Source organism: Pollachius pollachius (genome assembly GCF_949987615.1).
Source record: "Pollachius pollachius genome assembly, chromosome: 16".
Taxonomy (NCBI): domain Eukaryota; kingdom Metazoa; phylum Chordata; class Actinopteri; order Gadiformes; family Gadidae; genus Pollachius; species Pollachius pollachius.
In genome coordinates, this window is record NC_136949.1 from 7621889 (window position 1) to 7644295 (window position 22407).

Here is a 22407-nt window from a genome sequence, read left to right on the forward strand (position 1 = left end):
TGTCGGGTCCTGCTTCCTAGTGGCTATGTATGATAATTACAGCTTATGTGTTCGATCTTACTTCCTAGTGGCTATGTATGGTAATTACGGCTTATGTGTTCGATCCTACTTCCTAGTGGCTATGTGTGGGCAGCTTTATGTGTTTAAAATACGTAACAACAGAACAATGTCACCGTATTTAACATGCACATTGCTTTAACTCTGATGTTTTTTTTCTCTGTTTTAGTTAACTGTTGTATGTTAGCTTTTTGTTTTATGTTCGTCTTTTTACTGAAAAATGCTATACCAATCATCTTGACCAGGACTCCCTGGAAGAAGAGATAATGTATCTCAATGGGACCTTCCTGGTAAAATAAAGGATACAAATAAATAAAGCAGTCACAAATCCCCAGTAAATCACCAGAATGTCTCTCGTTTTGCACCGGCTCTCTTTTAACACCAGAAAGAAAAGAACACACATCAACGCATTTGAAGAGGCCAAAGAGTGCGCATTAATGCAGTGCACTCATGTGCCGTGGGGGCGGAGCTACGTGTTAGGGGAGGAGCCAGGTGTTAGGGGAGGAGAGGAGAGGTCGTCATGTTGAAGAAACGAAACTGAAGGTTCAGGGAAACCAACGCCCCCGACGTGGAATCAGTTCTCTGTTTCAGAAGTACAAAAATCGCATTTTGGACCAAAATATTCAGAAACAGACAGAAACAACGACAAAGTGAGTATTGCAGCACAACTTTTAGAGAAGTCCAAACCACTTTTCCCGTTATGGAATTTAAAAAAAAAATGGAATTGCTCAATACATAAACCTTGTCGTCTGTGTCTAGGAATGGCCTCTGCTAACACTTCTTGGTCTGAAGAGAACTTTTCATGTTCCATCTGTCTGGATGTGTTCAGCAGCCCAGTTTCCACACCATGTGGACACAACTTCTGCAGAACCTGTATTACTAAGTTCTGGGAAGGGAAAGTCCAGTACAAATGTCCGGTTTGCAACAAGCTTTTCAACACAAGACCTGATCTACATGTCAATATCCTCTTATCAGAGATGGTTGATCGGTTTGGAACGTTCGTACGAGTAAAAGAGCAGCCTTGTGATGAACCAGGAGAAGTTCCCTGCGACGTCTGTACTGGGACCCAGCTGAAGGCTATGAAGTCCTGCCTAGTGTGTTTTATGTCTTTCTGCCAAACCCACCTGGAGCCACATCAGAGATTTGCAGTCCTGAAGAAACATCGGCTGGTCGAGCCTCTGGACCGTCTGGAAGACAGGATGTGTAAGCAACACGATAGACTTCTGGAGCTCTTCTGCAAGACTGAACAGGTGTGTGTGTGTCAGTTCTGCACAGGGATAGACCACAAGTTCCATGCTGTTGTACCTCTAAAGGAGGAATATGAAGTGAAGTTGGCCCAGCTGGGGAAGATAGAAGCTGAAGTTCTGCAGATGATTCAGGAGAGAAAAAGTAAGATTAAGAAGATCAAAGACACAGTTAAACTTAGCAAATCAGCTGCAGACAGAGAGATAGCCGATGGTGTGCAGATCTTCACTGCTCTGAAGCGCTGCGTTGACAAGCACCGGGATGATTTCAACAAAACGGTTAAAGAGAAACTGAAATCCACACAGAAACAAGCTGAAGACCTCATCAAAGAGCTGGAGCAGGAAATAGAAGATCTGACCAATAGAATCTTAGAGGTGAAGCCGCTCTCACACACTAAAGACCACCTCCACTTCTTCCAGGCCTTCAGATCCCTGAAGGATCCTCCACCCACCAGGGACTGGACGACAGTGGAGGTCCGTCCTCCGTCATACATAGGGACCTTGAGGAGATCCCTGGATCAGCTGGAGGAGACACTGAACATGGAGATGAGGAAGCTGTGTGGTGATGCTGAACAGAAGAGGGTCCAGCAGTATGAAGTAGATGTGTCTCTGGATCCTGACACAGCTAATCCCCAGCTCATTCTGTCTGAGGATTGGAAACAAGTATATGATGGAAATGTAGTGAGAAAACTCCCAGACAACCCTAAGAGATTTACAAATGTTATATGTGTTCTCACGAATCAGAGCTTCCCCTCAGGGAGATTTTATTTTGAGGTCCAGGTTAAAGACAAGACTTCATGGCGTTTAGGAGTGGCCAGAGAGTCAATCAATAGAAAAGGTGCGTTCATGGTGACCCCTGAGAAAGGTTATTGGAATATTTACTTTAACAAGGATGGGTTGGTATTTAATGATGACCCCGATGTCCGTCTCCCACTGAGAGTGAAGCTCCAGAAGGTGGGGGTGTTTGTTGATTATGATGAGGGTCTGGTTTCCTTCTATGATGTGGAAGCCAGGGTTCATCTCTACTCTGCTACTGGCTGCACCTTTAGAGAGCCTCTCTATCCATTCCTCGGTCCTGGTTTACATAATAGAGGTAAAAACTCTGCCCCCCTGATCATCTCACCTGTCAATCAAACAGACTAGGACTTTGGTTTGATGATAAAATAACCAAACAACCCAAACAATTAATGTTGTTTTTCTGAATAAGAATACCATGTGACATCTGAAAGAACTGCATTCATATCGCACTATTCACTGTTTTTTAACAAGGATAAATTTAAAAAAGAAAAAGATTAAAAAGAAATTGGGATTGCATAAAATGTTGAAATGAGGCCCCAAGCGGCCGCGGCCTATGCCTCTATGGTAAGACCGCCACTGGCAGTGCATTGCAATACATTTGACCTTCCAGATTTTTCAGCAGTAGGGCAATACATTTGACCTTTCAGATTCTTCAGTTTAATTCATTTTACATTTCTGCATTTTTAGCAATGCTTTGCGCTTTCCATTCAGCTGTCACTTTATTTGTTTCCAACTATTTATCTGATAATTTATCTCATAATCTGCTCCAATAAAATTCATTGCAACACAATTTTGCTTGCCTCTAGCATTGTTTGGCTGCCCTGTGTGCCAATTAAAGTAAGTGGCCCTACTCCCGTCAGACCAGTGGGACCATGGATTTCTGTGGAGCCTGATCCATTCAAATGTGAATGTTTCATCCGTGTGAATTCATCAATGCATTGATTTTGCTGTTCTCTGTCGCGTCTCTCGCCAACTCAGTGTGTTGAGACTGGCAGTATTCCCTCGCCTTGTACCAGGTTATTTCTTCTTGGACATAGATGAAGTTGCCTTCAGCTAAAACAGAGTACGAGAAAAAAGAAAAACATTGGATATTAGTTCAGATTAACTTTATATTCCAATCATATTATTTAATCAAACAGGGATGTGGTGCCCTGAATAGTTTAATTTCATTAAGTTTGATCTCAATGTTGGTCTTAAATCATCTTTTAATACAACTGCTAAAAAAATAGACTTACACACAAACATAGGCCTTCATACATACATATATATATATATATACACAAGTGTTTTTATAAGTTGAATGTAAAGGTGATGGGGGTTAAACCTCCCATCCCCTTAACAACAAAGCAACAACAAACTTGCATTCAACAAATATAAATCCAGCGCACCATTAATGCAGACTGGATGGCCCAGTGCGCTGCAGCTGTTATCGATCCAAGCCCTTGCCCACTTTAAAAACATTGTACAGTTCTGTTTGGCGCCTTTGTTGTTTGGTTCATTTCTGGCCCAATTGTCATAGTGTTTGCCTAGTTTGTAGTCTTGGTTGCCGTAGGACCACTGCCATCTGGTGGGGTCATCATAAAGTCCGATCTATGCGGTGTCAATGTCATAATCTGACCCTTTTCTGGACGCTTGCAGCCGCTCTAGGTCTTCCAGGTTGTCTACGGTGGCCAGGTCATGAAACTGCTCCCTGCAGTATCGCTGAGCATCAGTCCAGCTCATCTTCTGATCCACGTGGTGGTAGAGTTTGGTGATGGGAGATGCATGGTGTCCCAAAAGCCCTGCAGGGGAAGCCGTCACAACAAGAACAAATACATATATGTATTACAATCTCAGCATGGGTACCCCTAGTCGGAATCAAACCGCTAACCCTGACAGTGTTAATGTCATGCTCTACCAGTTGAGCCAGACAGAAGCACAACTGGAAAACCTACATTAACAATCACAGCTTTTTGGGTAAATGCACATGGAAATGGTGCATACTGTCCTACAAGCTTGTCCTATTACACAGACACAAATGTGTCTTACCTGAAAGGCTTAAGAATAAAATGATCTTCCACATCCTGCAACATGAAAATATAACATAAAAACACTTTAGTGGCTTTGTCATCTAACCAAATGTATTTTGTCGCATGTTGAGCATAAAATAAGAAAACAAAGAATGCAAGGGTCTTTACATGTCACACAAGTTTAGATATAAATGTATGCACTATAAAACAACTACAACTTTTGCAATTAAAACTTTTGTAGTTAATGTTCTGGTCCCACCTTTGTTGTTGAATAGCACCCCAACCCTCATTTTCGTTCTTTAATTCCAATCCATGGACGTGTTTCCAGTGCAATGCCCGACTGCATCCCACATCTCACATTTTCTTCATACAACAACCCGCCCCCAAAATAACCAATCAATCACATGAATCAAATTTATGTAAACAATTGCAGCCAGACAGCAGGCTTTAAAAGTGATTATGCAAAGAACACTACTTGTTAGTGTTGCATGCATTCAGGAAATCCATTGGCCAAATTTACACATTCTAAACAGTCTTAATGAATCATTTGACCTTATGAAGAACAGTAGTATCTACACAAGTCAATGTTTTCCATGGTAATGGTTACCATTGAACGTTTCATTTAAAGAATTAACAATGTCAGGTTATTTGTAGTCCCATTTTGTAGTAGGGTTTCATCTCCTCCTTTCATTCTATGAAAAAGTTTCATATTTTCAGGTGTAAGAAAAAGGATCAACATGTAATAAAAATAAGGTGACATCATTGTGGATTATAGGGCTGGGTGAGGTTGCACTACTGTTACCCATTAAGTAATCAGAGTGCACGTGTTAAACCACGGGCCTCTACGAATTCTATTTTTTGCAGCTCCGGCGGGGGGAGCTCGGCGGCAGGCCGGCAGCTCCGCCGGATTCCCTGCCAGGCAGTTACAAGTAGTTACTCACTACTTGTTCCAAAAAGTAACTGAGTTAGTCACTGAATTACTATATAATAAAAGTAACTAATTACTGGGGTAGAAAATAATGAAGGTTTAAAAGGATATATGGCAAATGTTGATATTTATTAGTGGAAAGAAATGTACCAGCGTCTGTGATTTTAGAATGTATATTCTGTAGGCTACTAGTTGGAGTTAGGTTAACTAATCCATACCAAATATGTATGCCACAGACAAATAAAGTGGCATTGAATCTATTACTAATGCATATTTACTGTTTAAATTAATATTTCTTTCACAGGGCTCATCTCTTAAACCCATGTGTTAAGTCATGGTGATTTAAGATCAGGTTAATAAACAAGGCGATTAATGGATTTTAATGAAAGACCTCACTTCATATAACTAATGTATAATATGTAACTTCATGTAACTAATGTTTAATATGTAACCCTTCTGTACGTAATGCTTGAATTACTGCATGGAATGGATTTTAGGCATCGTGGGCGGGACATAAATGCTAATGGAGAACGGGGCGGGCCCGTAGCTTAGAGCATTGTGATCGGTCAAGGACATCGTGGGGGAGACCACACAATTAGGAAATATCGTGGAGCTCTGAGACTGTTTGCGAGTTCTTTGCAAACCAACTCAGGTGATGTTGTTGCTCTCTGCGGTGACAATTAAGCCTTGATCAACCTAGGTCCTAGTCCTTCTCGACCTCTCGTAATTTGAGTATTAGGCCGTGGGTTTTATCCAAGACATTACCAGGGAAAGTAACTATTTGCGTTACTGTACTTTTTTTTTGCTGTATGTCAAAGTATTTGGATTTTTCTGAGCAGTTTTCACTTTGCCTTAATGTGTTAAATGGTTGAATTGCCCATTCAAGGCCCTGATATACTTCCAACTGAATTTTAATTTGCTTGGTTGCAAAGGTTGTATATCTTCCGAATACTACAAAAAATGCCAACTTTTCATCGGATTGCTCCGGACTCGCCATTTCTGCTGCTTCACCGAATCTGTTTTGTATGTGCGTGTGGCGCACGTGTTCTGGCTTGAGTGTAAAAACACTTGCTCCATTTGGCTACCATGAAACATGACTGCCTTAGCCAATCATAATCGTTTATCTCGTTGTTAACCCACCTGGTCTCCTCACTAGCAGTTTGTGTTTGGAGCCAGGGGTTCATCCGGATTACGCAGTTTATTCAATCAATTCATAGTAACGCACCGCATTTAACGTACAGTAACGCTAACGGCGTTGTAACGATGGAAACAGTAATTGGTTAGATTACCCCGTTACTGAAAAATAACGGCGATACCTAACGCCGTTCTTCTAAACAGCGTTATTACAAACACTGCTTCTGCAATGCGCAAACATCTCCGCCCAGCGCTCGTCCACTGGTTCACAAAATCTTATCTATGCTCTGATTGGAGGGGGATGGGGAAGTGGGTGGTAATATTCAAATGTAACTGCTTCCTACGTAGGAGTGGGCGCCGAAACTGACTCGCTCGTTTGGTACCTGTAGGCGGGGTAATTTCAGGAATGCATATCTCACTAATGTAGGCTACGGACTTATTTCAAAAATTCACATTTTCTTCACACAACAACCCCTAAAATAACATTCACGTGAATCAAATTCATGTAAACAATTGCAGCCAGACAGCAGGCTTTAAAAGTGATCAGGCAAAGAACACTACTTGTTAGTATCGCATGCATTCAGGAAATCCATTGGCATAATTTCCAAAATCTAAACAAACAGTCTTAATGAATCATTTGACCTTTTGAAGAACAGAGGAGTCACCACACAAGCCAATGTTTTCATTGGCTTGTTATTTGTACACATTGTTAGGTTATTTGAAGTCACATTTTTTAGTAGGGTTTCATCTCCTCCATTCATTCTATTAAAAGTTTCATGTTTTCAGGTCTAAGAAAAAGGTTAAACATATTATAATAGAGACAAGGTGACATCATTGTGGGAGTGTGTGTGGATGATGGCTGGTTTAAGCAGCCTCACCTGGCTGAGTCTGATTGGATTCTGGGTCTGGGTGAGGCTGCACACCTGTAGCCCATTAAGTAATCAGTGGGCACACATTAAACCAGCCATCCCCACACACACTTGAAAGAGTTCTCCTAGATGGCAACAAGAAACAACACAAGGCCATGTATCATTATCAACAAACCTTAACAATAAACCAACACCACCCCCATGCGTCCTTTTGTCTTGAAGAGCCTTATATAAGTTGCAGAGTGGGAGTGTAGCATGGACCTTGCTAAAATCATATTTAAGATTGGATATTCAAATTCATTTTTAACACATTTGCCATAAATTATCTTTACAGCATTCATAAATCAAATGCTAGGCAGATAAATTAATATAGCTTACTCCGTCTGGCTCCAAATTGCCTACCCTCCCTTTCATCTTCGACGCTTGCGATATATCGTGCACGATGATACCAAAGCTTCAAATAAGCATCATACATCTAACTAGCTATCTGCCAATCTAATCCATTCAATCTATATCTTTCTAATCTATTTTATCTTTCTACCCGTCTGTCTAATCCTTTTTATTTATCAATCTTTCTGTGTGTTTTTGTGAAAAAAAGAAACATCTGTGTAGGTGTGTCCTGCTTCTCTCGGTGGTAAGTCTGTTTTTTGTAGATTTCCTATAGGTTATATAAATATTCCCTTTCTTATTTGTGTTATACACTGTTTTACACTGATACAATTATATCTTAGATTATTAGATCATTAATTAGAAATGTGGTATTGATCAAGAACAAAAATGGGCAATTGCTTTCCTGTATAGATGAGAATCAATATAAAGTACAGTTTGTACTTTACTTTTGGTACAATATATAAATATAAATAAAATGTAATTTCCAAGATATTCCTGGCTTGTCACGCTTTCGTCTCTCTGCTACTCATACCCTACTAATAATACCTTAACATTAAGTCGCTCATGGTCGTAGCCTATAGCTTTCTCTGCAGGGGTCCTCCGGACAGTAGCCTAATCGTTAATGGTAAAGATCCACCCTCGGTGATGTGTCAGCTGCTCATCACGGAAGTTGAGCGCCTGGTTGTTGTTGGGTTTCTAGGTTTCGTTTCTGGCTAAATCTTCAAACAAGCATGGGAATCCGCCCTGTCAGGTTTACTGATACCTTTGTTATGTTGCATGGTAGGCCAGGCCTACCCCATAAGGCCCTTTAATTAGCATACATTGTGTGTGTTGAAATTGAATTAACTATTTCTGAAAAAAAACGTTTTAGCTTCCATCCTAAAGTTGAAGTTCATATCAGTAGGCCATGCATGCTTTATTTAGGACTGCGTTTTTTGTCATACAAATCAGTAACCGTTGATCGTTTTTGACAAAGGAAAAACAACTCTTCGCCTAGCCTGGTTCCTACTGCCTTGTTTGCTCGAGTGACGCGCTGCCATGGTAACGACCAATCAGCAGGTCGTCACCTGGGCCGAGCTGGAGAAGGGGCGGCTGTTAAGGGCAGCTCAGCAGGTGTCTCCCCCGCATTCAGGCACCGCCCGGTTGGTCCATCTATGTGGAGTCGCTGGTAATTCGGTTATCCCATCCGTTTTTTGGGGGTGTCACGATTTGTTTGAGCGATCGAATTCAAATGTGTATCGAGAATAGGGAATCCAACTCCGCCTGCTTTACAACCGTACGGATATAACGTTATGACAATGCAAAGGAGTAAAAGACGAGTAAAGACGTGTATATACGTGTATATATATAGTTTATTTATTGATTATATTATGAAGTATGTTTGATACAGGAATAGGCTATGTCACTTATTTGCACCATGGAGTATTCTTGTTGAAGTAGGGCTGCATCTAGTATGGGTGTTGACTCATGGTTATTTGAGGTCGGCTTGACGTGTAACCTGCAGGCTAATGCTTACAGCTAAAATTTGTTTTGGATATTTTACTATTTAGGAATGTCAACGAGAAGGAGAAACGTGTCTGATGACGTGATTACCCATACTTCTCCTCCTCTGAGCTTTCTGCAGTCCAAGGTAAAGAGAACACCCATAACTTAATGTATTGTTGCCAGATATTATTATTTTACAAATCTGCCTAGATTACAACTTTACGGATATGTGAAAGTGGGAGTGTATAATGTATAACATTTATATATATATACATGTATGACAGAATATGTATCCATATATATATATATGGCTCCGTATTCTGAATAAAGGGTGTCATGTTGAATTGCATAGCTTTTAGACTGAAGTGACTTTGAAAAGGAGGCTTCCTGTTACTCTGATTGACAAACACAATAGACTAAAAATCTATTTAATTCAGTCTATTGAAAATAATAGCAGTAGGCCTGAAGCAATTCCAAATGTACATCTTACACAAAAATATATAGGCCTACTCAAGTCCTTGAGCATAAAATACATTTCATAAGTCATTATTGATGATTCATGAAGGGAGCTGAGCTCCCATGTGTTTCATCAATCTGCGTTGCCAAGTCATGGTAAACCAGAGTGTGACAGCCCACCCACATACATGTCCTACATGCGCGTTTGTAACGGTGAGACGCAGCTCGGGTTTCTGGTTAGTGACGTGATCTCTTACAGCGATGCCTCTCCTCGAGTGCTGTGCACCTGTACCTCTGGCCCTGGCGAGGTGTATTCCTTAGGGGGAGAGTGTCCTTCCTTATGGCGTGGGAGATAACGGGCAACTCATTTTTACTCTCTGTAAGCCTGTAAGTTATTTCAGATAGGAGAGGGCAGCGTGTAGTGGTAAAGGCGTTAGCGCGTAACACCCGGCCACAAATATTAAAACATTTCAGATGAGCAGCAGGAGCGGACCAGGGCTCCGAAGAAGGGGAAGCAGGGAGGATTTGTTATGGATTGGCTGGCTCTCTAATCCCACCATGAGGCCAATACAGGTACTACAACTACTCAACAATGTTGCGCGGGCCTTTCAATTGTCTCAAATTAGTTATTATGCAAACATTATCTATTTCAGGAACAGTTGGAGGCCGAAACCCAAGAAGTAAGAAAAATGATCAAACCAATTATGGACGCGGAAAATGGCTTAATCAAGGTGATTTGGGGGACTTGGCATAGTTGGCAAATAATTTGACCTATTTTCTTTGTTGGGAGAATAACTATAATTAGTCATCCACATTAAACTACTCACTTTGGCTGCGTGATATGCAGGACCTGGAGCGCTTCCTGGGCCGACGGGCCGTGACGGAGCTGCGACGGAGGGAACTCCTCCACAAGCGCTGGACGGAGCGAGTTTGGCTGCCCATCCAGCGCAGGGTGGAGGACCACTTCTCCGGACGGAGCGACCACGAGGGGGACAGGATGCGCTGTTTGAACGCGGACTACATCCGCCACTGCAATGCCAAGGTAGCGCTCAACGCTACTGCAGAGCTAACCAGTTGTGATTGACGGAGATTCATCAGACAGGCAGACACCTTTTCCCGGAGAAAACTCTTCTGCATTGTTGTTTTATTCTTCATAGTGGTTCTCCGTTGGTCGTATGGTTCTCTGACTGGGCGGCCTTTCCAGGCTAATTAAGCCAATTCAGCACCCCATCTACATGAGCAATACTTATTTTCAGATTTTTCTGTTGATATTAAAACGTTTGCTTCTAATACTATGAATGCCAATTATGGCACCCATATCACTCCTTACCATCCCTTGTAGGAGGGATCCTCCTCGGTTCCTTGTCAAGATTATTTTCCTTGTTAATGACGTTTTTTTTTATTGCCCGTTGTGGGGCTAGGGTTCGGGGTTGTCCTTAATATATGGCCTGTAAAGCCCTTTCATACTGTAACTGTGATAAAGCTATACAAGTACCACGACATCCAGACATTGAGGAGACTGGATAGTCAATGACAGGCCCCTGCTCCCCCCCCGGTCATGCGTTTGTTTTCAGGGCTTTGTGTCCCTAGACTGTTATGATCCCCAGGAGTACGACCCGTTCCCCCTCGACTGCTACAAGGTGAGGAAATATACCGACCCGACCACCACCACCTGCACCTGAGAACATAGGGAGTATTTGGGGCCGGTTTGTTACCGCACTCGATGTACAGCACGGATTTCTCCACAGCTCCAAATGCCTGTGTTAAAGGACCCGCTGTTGATGGACTCTCGTGAAAGGATCAGGGAGAAGAGAGCAGTCCTTTCTTGTATAACAGGTATTCTAAAGAATCCCACCACACACTCGAGAACCTCACCAAGACATTTGCCGTTTGATCGTTGATGAGACGATAGTTTGTGAGGCCTCAAAGCCTGATGTGTGTCTGATGGGTAAAACCCTTCGTTTTAGGTCGCAAGTACACACGGGAGGAAGTGAAGGAGCTTCTATCCCGTTTTAGTCCGACTGCAGGGAAGCCCCCTCAGACCGGCCCGCCTCAGACCTTTTCATCTGCTTACCTCACGTCCATCTCTACCACTAAAGAGACTCCGTTGGAGCGTGGGACCAAGTCCTCTCACAGGTTGTGAACTACACCTTCATCCTTGTGTATATGTTATAGAATAAACACATGAAAGTTGCTTTTGATAAAGTGTCTGCTGAATGAGTAACTCGTTAATAGTACAAACCAGATTGCGACCATTGTTTTTGTCCTACCCAGGCCAAATGTAATGCCCTACCAGATCAAAGCAACCAGTACGGCTGATGGAAAATGCTATAAAGTCTGCTGTTGGTCCTCAAGAAGAAGATGATGGCGACTACAGCTGCAACCACAACCTCTCCGGTTCCATCCGTACCGACTCACCCGTACCACGGATAGGCGTGTGGACTCCAGCTTTTTTTGCCATAAACTCACTTGCGTAAACTCCCAGTTTTTGACACCTCTGTGAGACCGCATCAAGGAGACCACTGGTTAGCCGTCCTTGCTCATCACTGTCTTGTTCCTAATGATGCTTAGTCCTTTCTGGTCGTGAGAAAATGGTAACTTTTAATGTCATAATTTCAGGGCTTTTACCGTCGGGGACAAAGAGGAGCACATGGGCCAACAATATTTTAGATATATTTTGTCAAAATATGTAAACTATAATTTTTTCATAAATGTCATGTCAAAATTATACTTATCTCATTATTATGTCATTGCACATCGCTGTGCAATGTTCCAACCTGGAAATGTTTTGTTTTTGACGAAGCCCCCCGATTTGAGCTCTGTGAGAATAAGTCTCATCCCAAAAAACACCAAGGAGGAATCTGTCTTTTTTCAACGTAAGTTTTATTTACGCCTCATTCAGGACACCGAATAGGAGGCTTTGTGGCCCGAGACATCCTATTGTACAGTAGTGTGCAACAATTCAAATTGATTACATTTGCATTAGTATATATTAGAATAAAAACTGTGCCACAGATCTATATTTAAAGGACCCACGCTCAAGGCTGATTAGGGTATAGTATACGGTTATGAGAATGTAAGCCCTCCCAGCCATGGACAATGAGTTAATAAAGTGAATCACTTCTCTATCACCGAACCTTCTAAAAACCATCCAAAATCCTAAATTTGCGGGATATTCTCCAACAAAAAATGAAATAAATGAAAGAAAAGAAATTACAATAAAATAAGGTATTTTGTTATTTAAACCATTTATAGGTTTTTCTGTTATCGCTGTGTGAGTGGCCTCAACACTGGTAACCTTGGCTCAGGGCAGGATATGGCAACATATGAGAACAATCCTGGAGAACGGTACTACGTACAGTGGGAGGAAGAAGGCACTTTATGTATGTTTGTGAGTGCGCAAGGTAATAAACCAATATCCTTGTCTGAAAATATGTGTGTTTGTGTGTGCGTCTTTGTTTCTGTGTGTTAGCGTGTGCGTCTTTGTGTGTGTGCATCTGTGTGTAAGCGTGTGCGTCTTTGTGTGTGTGTTGTGTGTGTGTTTCACGTGGGCTGCTCGTACAGCTGCAGGTCCAGCTTGACCAGCACCTCTCCGGTCGGGACCTCGTGCAGCAGCAGGCGGCGGGTCGCCGCGCCCTTGCTCTCCATTTCCTTCTTTATGGTTGCCACGGGAACCTCCGTGCGCCCCAGGAAATCTGAAAAGAAATCGGGAAGTTCAGTCTCGTCGGCGCAGGCTTTCTATGCTTGCGCGCGTATGTGGCCGTAAATGGACTGCATGTATATAGCGCTTTTATCCAAAGCACTTTACAATATTGCCTGAGATTCACCAATTCATGCACACATTTACAAACCGACCACGCAAGGCGGCAGCCAGCTCGTCGGGAGCATTTAGGGTTAGGTGCCTTGCTCAGGGACACCTCGACACTCAGCTAGGAGGAGCCGGGGATCGAACTGGCAACCTTGCGGTTACCAGCCCGACCTGCTCTACCTCCTTAGCTACTACCACCCGCGCGTGTGTGGTTGGACCGCTGACCGTCGGGGGAGAACTGGTCCTTCTCGAACACTGTGATGCACAGGACGTCCTGGTAGAAATCCCGGACGAAGAACTGGCAGTTGAAGTTCCACTTGGGGTTGAGCGTGTCGCTGAGCGGCCGGGACGTGTAGCACTGAGCCCCCATGGTGAGCTCGCAGTACGGGTTGCTTTTACCTGAGGACAGGGAGGCAGGGGGTCTCGTGAAAGGGCCCGCTGCACCCTCTGAGGCAACGTTACCTCCATCTGGGGGGGCTCTCACTGGAGGCAGTCCAAGGAACAGCATATGACTTGTGCCATGTTTTAGGAAATCTTGAATGTTTACATTCGTTTTCACGTCATTTGTCATGTGAAAGTTTGCAACACTTTCTGCCACCCAGCTTGTGGTGCTGCTGCCTGCCATGGCAATAACTTTTTTTATATCTCAAAGAGACTTTTCCTGGTTAAATAAAGGTGAAATTTATTCAATTTTTGAAGTGTTCAAGTGTCTCGTGCGAGGACCTCAAAATTGTTGCCAACAGATTTTATGACACCCTTTTCTTTTTTCATTAATCACATCCTCTAGATTAAAGAGTAAATAAACCTCCATTTTAATTTGGGAAGTCATGACAGTCATGTTACCGTTGGGCTTGCAGGCTTTGAGCTCCTGGGCCTCTGTGACAGTGACCAGGAGCCGTCCGATGCCACTGGTCTTCAGAGAACGCGCTGGGAACACAGAGAAGCGTTACCTTCAAACACACATGGTGTGACTGGAGGACCGCATTTCAGAATGAAAGGAGTTGACTTTGAGGTGATTAGGAGTAGGGAGTTGACTTTGAGGTGATTGGGAGTAGGGAGCACCCCTTGATGTAGAGTTGAATTACATTCAATTAAGGCCTCGGTGTCGATCAATTCATGAATGAATACATGAATGTATTGGTGGACGCTTTATCAGAAGCATCTTACAATACTATGAGTTCAAACATTGATGACATGTTGCAGTTGCATTCCTAGTCTAGCAGGTCCTAGAGTAGATCAACAACATCAAGCACACAGGCACACGCACACAAACACACAGACAGAGTTCATAAATAGCTGTGTTTACCTTGGTACGCCTTTTCTCTCTTCTTCTTCTCCGTCTCAATGAACACTTCGGAGGCTGCTTTGATTCTCTGGACCCAGGTCGTCCTGTGATTAACAACAGTCTTTGTTAAATCACTGCTTAAATCATTAGAAAGGGTGTGTGTGTGTGTGTGTGTGTGTGTGTGTGTGTGTGTGTGTATGTGTGTGTGTGTGTGTGTGTGTACCTCTCGTTCAGGGTGTCTGCCTTGAGTGTGTACACGCGGTCGATGTGTGATATGTGGAAGAGCGGTTCGTCGCTGGACGGGTCCGGGGGGTTCTTCACCAGAACCTCGTTCAGGAACAGAGGCTGTGGGGGGGGGGAGAGAGGACGGGGTGAGGGACTGCAGGGACGGAAGAAGGGAGGCGGCGGGACAGAGGGACAGAGGGAAGGACAGATGATAGATCTATAGGATGGATTTCACAAGAATGGATGGAGAAACAGACAGATAGACGGAGGATAGCATTGGTTAGATGGAAAGAAGTACGCAAATGATGAATGGATAGAGCGATAAATGGATGCATAGAGAGACAGACGGCTGGTGATGGATGGAAGGATGAAAGACAGATAGAGGAGATGAATGAATGGAGGGATGACTGATGGACAGATGGTCCTGAGAGGAAGGAGCGATGATGTGCATGCATCGTTTCACTTGTAATTAAAAACAATGCCCCAAGGGGCCGGTATTACGCAGATTAATAGAGTTTACAGAAATAGACGACTAACCACATCAAAACCTCTCACTGAAGTAATTTAGAATTAAATAAAATACACATGAAAAACAGGGGGCACAACCACACACACACACACACACACACACACACACACACACACACACACACACACACACACACACACACACACACACACACACACACACACACACACACACCGTCTTGTACATCTTGAGCTGCACGTTGGCCTTGTGGCTGAAGAGCCGGTCCGAGCCCAGGGAGGAAGAGGAGGACGAGGAGAAGGACTTGGCCGGGCTGTGGGTGAGGAGGAGGAAGTCGTTGAAGAGGAAGACCCAGAGCTCGCGGCCGCCCCGCGTCTTGTGGAGCCTCCCGCTGTGCAGCAGCTTGCGGGGCCCCAGACAGTTGGTGAGCGAGTTGAACACCAGGTGCTGCAGTCCGATGGAGGGGGGAGGAGGAGGAGGAGAGGGGAGAGAGAGGAATGATGAAGGTCCCGGGACGCTCAACCGGCTGAGTGCCTGGGGCTTTCGACAGTGGCTGGGGAGACGCCCCGTGCTGAGAAATGTATTAGTTTTGCGTGGATTCCTTTGCAATCAACATCGCCCTGAATTAAAGCGTGAATGCGGTTTACTCAACTTTTACGTTTCACACGATGATTCAATATAACTATGGCAAGAATAATTGAACAGTTAAAACCCGATTTGTATAGCCCATCATCCCAGTTACAAGCGCTAATCCTCATCCCTCGGAAAGGGCAAATAATGATCATTAAATCTTTATTTTTAAAATAATATAAAAAAGAGCAATTAAATCAACAGTTTGACAGAGCACGAATTGGACGTGTATTTTACGACATGCGACTGCCCATGTGGTGCACTTCCCTCATGTTCCTGCGTACCTCTATGAGACCGTCACACTGGACGTGGCTCTGGATCCACTCCAGCCTATCAGAGTTCTCCTTCTCCCTGACCCCCTCGTTGACCTGCGAGCACAGCTCCTCTGCCCTCTCCAGGGCCTCCCGCAGGGCCCCCCGGTCCACGTGGCCCTCAGGGGTGTTCTCCAGGATCTGAGAGAGAGACACAGACAGACAGACAGACAGACAGACAGAGGAAAGAGAACGAGAGAAAACAAGAGAGAGAGAGAGCGAGAGCGAGGAAAGAGAACGAGAGAGAGAGAGAGAGAGAGAGAGAGAGAGAGAGAGAGAGAGAGAGAGAGAGAGAGAGAGAGAGAGAGAGAGATATGAAAGATAGGGAGAGAGAGAGGAAAGAGAATGAGAATCAAAGAGAAAAAAATCATGACACAATCAAAGATGACAAGAAAAGGATGATGTTTTCAAGATGACTTTGAAAGTTACCAAAAAAATAAATATATTTTTCATTTGCTTCACCACAAAATGGGTTGCCACCTACATTCTTTATGAGAAGAGGGTAGCGTGTGATCCTCTGCATGGGCTTCAACAGGAAGCTGGACAAGGGCATCCCTTTACAGCGGTAGTTAGTGGCTATCTTCTGCTCAGAGGGTGGGAGAGTGAGAGAGAAAGCAAGAGAGTGAGATAACAAGGGGATGTGGGGATGAGTAGATGGGTGATTATTTTGAGGACTGGGGAATGAGCAACATAAAGAAATTGCTGATTGTTAGTTGTTTATTGATGATGAAAGGGCGGGCTACCTTACGTCATTTCATGCTAATTTAATTTACATGCAGGGCTTTTTGAAGAAACTTGTATCCAAAGCGACTCACAATAAGTACATTTATCAGAGAAGAAAGAGAAACAACAACATATCGCCACCGGGACAGTAAAGATATCATAGAAACAAGTGCTAAGCATTGACAATTGCTAGGTTAACCCATTCCCCATGTACAACAAGATAGCTAGGATAAGATGCTACACAATGCTAAGTACTATTTTTTACCATGTAAGGGTAAAGATTTCTAATTTACCATGTCATTTATTCAAAATACAAACTGAGGCTGTTAAATCAACGATTGATTGCCTCATGGATGGAGTGACACAAAAAAAAACACCATATTGTGGTTGGTTGTGTTACTGGAGTGGGAGAGTCACTGGGGCACCTTGAGAAAGTCCTTGAAGTCAGGCTCTGAGTTGGTCCTCCTCTGCAGCAGGGCAGCGGCGTTGAGCTGGCAGGAGCAGAAGCGGATGTAAGGCTGCATGTGGGCCAGCTCCGCGGCCAGCAGGTCTCCGATCACCTGCACCGCCATGTTCTCTCCCCCCGTCTTCTTACGCACACGCAGGGCCCTGGGTGTGCACACATGGTCCAAGACGGTTTCAAGACCCCTCTCAGAAGAATTCTTCACACGTGGGTCGTCAGGCTGGTCGATGTGGACGCCTGAATGGCGCCTACAGTGTTGTTGACCTACTTCAGTAGTTTGGTGTTGCACATGATCAACTCCCTCCAGTTGACGAAGATGGTCCCCATCTCTGTGGGGGTCAGACGGCCCGACTCGGACATGGGCTTATGGAACACCTGATCACATGGAGGGAGGGAGGATAAAGGCCTAATTGTTGCTTCACACCTCAAAGAAGGGGTAATGATTTATTAATACCCTTGAGTCTTCATGTGGCTGTGTTTACACTCTGGTGTGTGTGTGTCTCTTTCTGTATATGTGTGTCTGTATATGTGTGTGTGTGTGTGTATATGTGTGTGTGTGTGTGTGTGTCTGTCTGTCTGCCTGTCTACTTGTCTGCCTGCCTGTGTCTGTCTGTCTGTGTACCTGTCTGTGTGTCTGTCTGCCTGCCTGCCTGTCTGTGTGTGTGTGTCTGTCTGTCTGTCTGCCTGCCTGTGTGTGTGTGTGTGTGTCTGTGTACCTCCAGCACCAGCTCCAGGTCCTCTACGTAGGTCTCCTCGGTCTGGATCAGCTCATGGATGTAGCCCTGCCTCTTTCTCTCCTGGGGGGTCATGCTGTCCAAGCTCATCAGGTCAGCACACCCTGCAGCGCGCACGCACACACACACACACACACACACACACACACACACACACAATCACGATGTACACACACACACACACACACACACACACACACACCCATGAACATTTTCTCTCTTTAGATATGTGGATGAAATCTTGTGTCGTATGTAAATTTATGCTCACAATTATTCAATAATTATACAATCATTCTGACAACCCAAGTGCATGCATGCAGTGGAAATGGACCCCTAACCAAGCATTTCAAGCATTGACAATTGAGAAAAACTCTTGAGCAAACCACCCACACCCACACACACACAAATCAAACAAATAAACGTTAAAATCTCTTTTATTGTCAGATCTGCGATGCTTTATGTACAATTTATGCAAGGACCAGAGTGAGGCACATCGTATGTCATAGAACACAGAACACTGAACCTAGAGATAGAAGAGAGGTTACCAGGCATTGCTAATCGATCACCGCTAATACCATCCACCTTCCACATCAGTCTTTAGAGAAACACCGTCTGTGTTAGGTGTGGCTTGGGCTGGGGGCAGGAGGGCTTGCGCTAGCCAGGTGATTGCATAGGTGTGGATGAGGAAACTCGGAGGTCACAAGAACGTTCCGGAAGACATTTGCTATCATTGTTGTGACATTAACAACTGCCTGTTTTGTTTTAGTTTTAGTTTTAGCTGGTGTATGTATTACATTTCAGAGTGGAACGCTTCTCAACTGTATTCCGAGCAAACAATAATATACGATAATGGTAAAATGTTATTCAAATACTGGCATTGTACTTGGCGACGGACAAGGTTATTTCTGCTGAGGAATCATAAACTGGGATGCTTAACATTGGTCCTTTTTAGTTCCTAGCAAGTCTTCACATTGTTAGTGCAAAAATGATCGACCCCATGGGAAAATATCTAGTGTGTTGACTAAAAGCTTCTATTTATAAAACTAGATCAATTGTAACTTTGGACAGAGTTAGATATAACTAGACAGATACAACAGTTAAATCGTGTTCATGAACTCTTTGCCATGCCTTTTGACACGATGAGTCAGAGGGATAAAGGTTTTCTCAACCCTTTTTTGCGTTAGTAACTCGAGGGGAATAGTAGAGGACTGAGAAAAGACAGGAAGGGATAAAGAGGGGAGATAGAAGGAACAAAACGGTAAACAGTTCAATGGAGCAGTTAGAAAAAACAAAGCAGCAGTCCAAACGACACAGAAGAAGGAAAACAAAAACAAAGAGAGGGCGGGACGCCACAGTCCTGAAATGAGGTTCGGAAAAAGCGCAGAGCTTGGTTTTTGTTCGGGCGAGAGGCGGGGCTTCCTGTTGCGACAGGGCAATCCGAGCTCTGATTGGCTCGGAGGGAAGCGTGAAGTAAAGGAGCAGCAGGAGGAGGAGGAGAAGGAGGAGGAGAAGGAGGAGGAGGAAGAGGAGCAGAGAAGAAAGCAAAGCCAGCATTACTGTCCTGGGGAGGAAACAAACAGAGACAGAGGGGATGGAGTGGGGGAGTGGCCGGGGGGAGAGGGTGAGATGGGGGAAGGGTGGAAGACAGAGAGACAACAGGCGTTAAACACAGTTTGATTATTTTTGGGGGATTATTCACGTTGGAACTTCACAGGGTTTTATTTCACATGCGGGCACATTGATAATGGAGGTGATTGCCGATGGCTTTCAGCCGGCGCACAATGGACAAGTAAGTCAACAAGTCAGGACATTTCAAATGGTAAACCCCTTTTATGGTTTTTCAAGTGTTTCTGAATACTTTTTTTTTTCTTTTTACCTTTATAGACTGTGTACAGTGTGTTCAGTGAGTGTGTAAAGTGTAAATACAATGAGCACTGAAGTATGTTTGAACATAGTGATGTCCCAAAACAGTGAGAGAATGGAGGGTGCATGTTTGGGCCCCATTCATTCATTCAGTCCTTCATTCAGATGTGAACATGTACCAACATGTACCAACTCATGAGGCCAGTTTCCCAGCTAGCCGTTTCACATGGCACACTCATAACAGCTACATTTCAACTTCTCAATGAAGATCCCCACTCAAAATTAAACTCATGAACCAAGAATTGACACCAGATTGCAGATCAGTTGGTCAACCCTCTGTATTTTGCACTTGGTTCTATGAACATCTTTACTGTACCGACAGCGATATATTGTTTCACTTCTTATGACAAATGTACTTATTGTAACAAATGCACTTATTGTAAGTCGCTTTGGATAAAAGTGTCTGCTAAATGCCCTAAATGTAAAATGTAAATGTATTTTGGGATAACATTCATGGGGTCAGAGAACCATGGAAAATGCATAAGCGCAATATAAAAAAGGGCACTTAATGGTTCAATAATAGCATTTGATTTGTATAATTGTTACAAATGTTTTCCTCATCTTATAATAGGCGTCTTCAATAACAGCCTTTATAATAGCCTACAACTACACTTCAGACAAGAGTAACCTGACCAAAATAATATTTACATGTATTTCATTCACTAGCGTTTGAGTCCTGAGTTGGCCATATCTGATCTGAAATCAGCATTCTGCATGTTCACGCTGGGTATTTTGGTCTTCTAAACCAAAGCAATAGAGCCTTCAATGTGATGCTTTAATAAATAAACACCCAATGTGAGTAACACCAAACCAAAAGATACTCACCAAAGTCCTCATCTCCCTGCTCTGACCTGGATAAACTACCCACTGGATCTGAAGTCAAGCAAGCCACCCCGTCAGACACTCTATGAACATATCCTGATTTTGACCATGTTAAATGTATAGCATTCCCCTCACCGGTTGAAACTCAGGGTTAGGGTTAGAAGACGTGTGATTGGTTCACTCACATTGCTGGCTGGGGTCAGACTCGGTCGTCATCTTCACGTAATTGGTCGGCAGCAGGCCGGTGACACCGTTGACCTCCCCCTTCCACCAATCAGGGTTGGTCTTGTCCAGGACGCTGATCAGCTGACCCTTGGAGAAGCTGAGCTCGTCCTGATTGGCCGCCGTGTAGTCGTACATGGTGATGACCTGGCACACTGGGGGGGGGGGGGGGGGGGGGTTTGAGTTAAAATATATATAGCCTATATCTAAAAACTATAATTTACAGCATATTATTTGACATTGTTAGAGGTTGTTTTGTTTTGAGTTGGTAAAAAAAGAAAATACAAAAAATGTATATATCAATAGGAAAATACTTATTATAGCAATTATAGCAATTATAAGCATGGTGGGGTTGGATTGAATTCATGCATTGTAATTATTCATTCTTTCATTCCAAAGGTGTGTGTTTAGAGGGACTGGGCCTCACCACCTGTAGACCCCCACTGTGTGTTTCTATTGCTTGCTTGCTAACGGGTGGGCTCACCTGGCAGAGCAGAAGGAGTAGACTTGCCGCTGGTGGGGCCCAGCAGTTTGACGTTGGAGGAATGGAACCAACCTCTCTGTCGCTTCTTACCTCTGGCCTGAAGAGAACCAATCATGAGACGCCATTCTCTCCACAGTAATTACACAGGAATCCACAGGTAATACATGCTCAATAAATGAATGAATGACAAACAAAAAAGGAACGATTTCTTTTTACTTAATGAATAATAACAACAACCAATCCATATTTATAATCAACCAATAATAACAATGTGAGTTATAATCCCCATAAAGAAATCAAGCTTGTTATAATTGTGGATCAACTTTACAGGAATCATTACATCATTACAACATAAAAAATACAACTGTCATATTTGATGTATTACTTTTCCAAATAAAATAGATGTTCTTGACTGAACATCCATAAGTCTTCTGAACATAGAATGTGAACCACTCTCAAGGTTGGACTATAAAACCCCTCGTTGGTGAAGGAGCCACAGCTGTGTGTTCCTAACGAGCAGGCAGCCAGCCTTCTCACAAACTGCCCTCTGCAGTGTTTGATTGGCAACTCCTCCTGATTGGAGCTGTCATTTTTTGTTTTTGCTCAACTCGCACCTCTGAAAGTCTCCTTGTTGATTTGGCCTAGGGCTGGTATCTTTGTAGTGTATGCTGTCTTGTCTTACTCATCTTGTCTTGCTACATATGTTCTATTCTTTGTATTGAATGACAGTATATTTTAAGGTTTATTCAACTTGCTTTAATAGAATTCATCTTTCTCAGCGTGGACTGGAAATTAAAGGTATTTAATATTTTTACAAGACTAATTAATTATAAAGTTGTTTTTGATTAAATAAAGAAGAATTCAAAAAGAGAGGTATTTTATATTTTGTTATGGTTTAACCATTTTAGGTTTAACATATT

General features: G+C 43.4%; 3 protein-coding genes across 5 annotated transcripts in view; 2 read left to right on the forward strand and 1 right to left on the reverse strand.

The window, feature by feature from the left end:
• Positions 1–607: 607 nt before the first annotated feature.
• On the forward strand, positions 608–2894 carry LOC307087677 (E3 ubiquitin-protein ligase TRIM39-like). The gene is made up of 2 exons (XM_079753302.1): positions 608–707; positions 817–2894. The coding sequence occupies exon 2, from the start codon at positions 819–821 to the stop codon at positions 2442–2444; it is 1626 nt and encodes a 541-aa protein (XP_079609428.1). The 5' UTR covers positions 608–707; positions 817–818; the 3' UTR covers positions 2445–2894.
• Positions 2895–8581: 5687 nt separating this feature from the next.
• fam228a (family with sequence similarity 228 member A) lies at positions 8582–11780 on the forward strand. Of its 2 annotated transcripts, none has more exons than XM_079753680.1 (9): positions 8582–8597; positions 8980–9059; positions 9845–9943; positions 10024–10101; positions 10218–10412; positions 10945–11010; positions 11119–11206; positions 11338–11506; positions 11645–11780. In XM_079753680.1, exons 2-9 carry the CDS (start codon positions 8982–8984, stop codon positions 11733–11735), a joined length of 864 nt encoding a protein of 287 aa, XP_079609806.1. In that variant the 5' UTR covers positions 8582–8597; positions 8980–8981; the 3' UTR covers positions 11736–11780. The 2 variants fall into 2 exon arrangements, with proteins under 2 accessions (XP_079609806.1, XP_079609807.1); XM_079753681.1 differs by lacking the exon at positions 8582–8597 and adding an exon at positions 8618–8705.
• Positions 11767–22407, reverse strand: part of itsn2a (intersectin 2a) — a 41429-nt gene continuing 30788 nt past the window's right edge. The window contains exons 26-38 of one of the 2 annotated variants that reach the window (XM_079753678.1): positions 21488–21584; positions 20967–21158; positions 18019–18140; positions 17571–17677; positions 17265–17448; positions 16601–16699; positions 16090–16257; positions 15392–15622; positions 14687–14808; positions 14485–14567; positions 14022–14105; positions 13404–13577; positions 11767–13065 (exon numbers count right to left, since the gene is read on the reverse strand). In XM_079753678.1, coding sequence (XP_079609804.1) covers positions 12914–13065; positions 13404–13577; positions 14022–14105; positions 14485–14567; positions 14687–14808; positions 15392–15622; positions 16090–16257; positions 16601–16699; positions 17265–17448; positions 17571–17677; positions 18019–18140; positions 20967–21158; positions 21488–21584 — 1815 coding nt within the window. In that variant the 3' untranslated portion in view covers positions 11767–12913. The remainder of the gene's footprint in view (positions 13066–13403; positions 13578–14021; positions 14106–14484; positions 14568–14686; positions 14809–15391; positions 15623–16089; positions 16258–16600; positions 16700–17264; positions 17449–17570; positions 17678–18018; positions 18141–20966; positions 21159–21487; positions 21585–22407) is intronic. The other variant, XM_079753679.1, reaches the window with a different exon arrangement.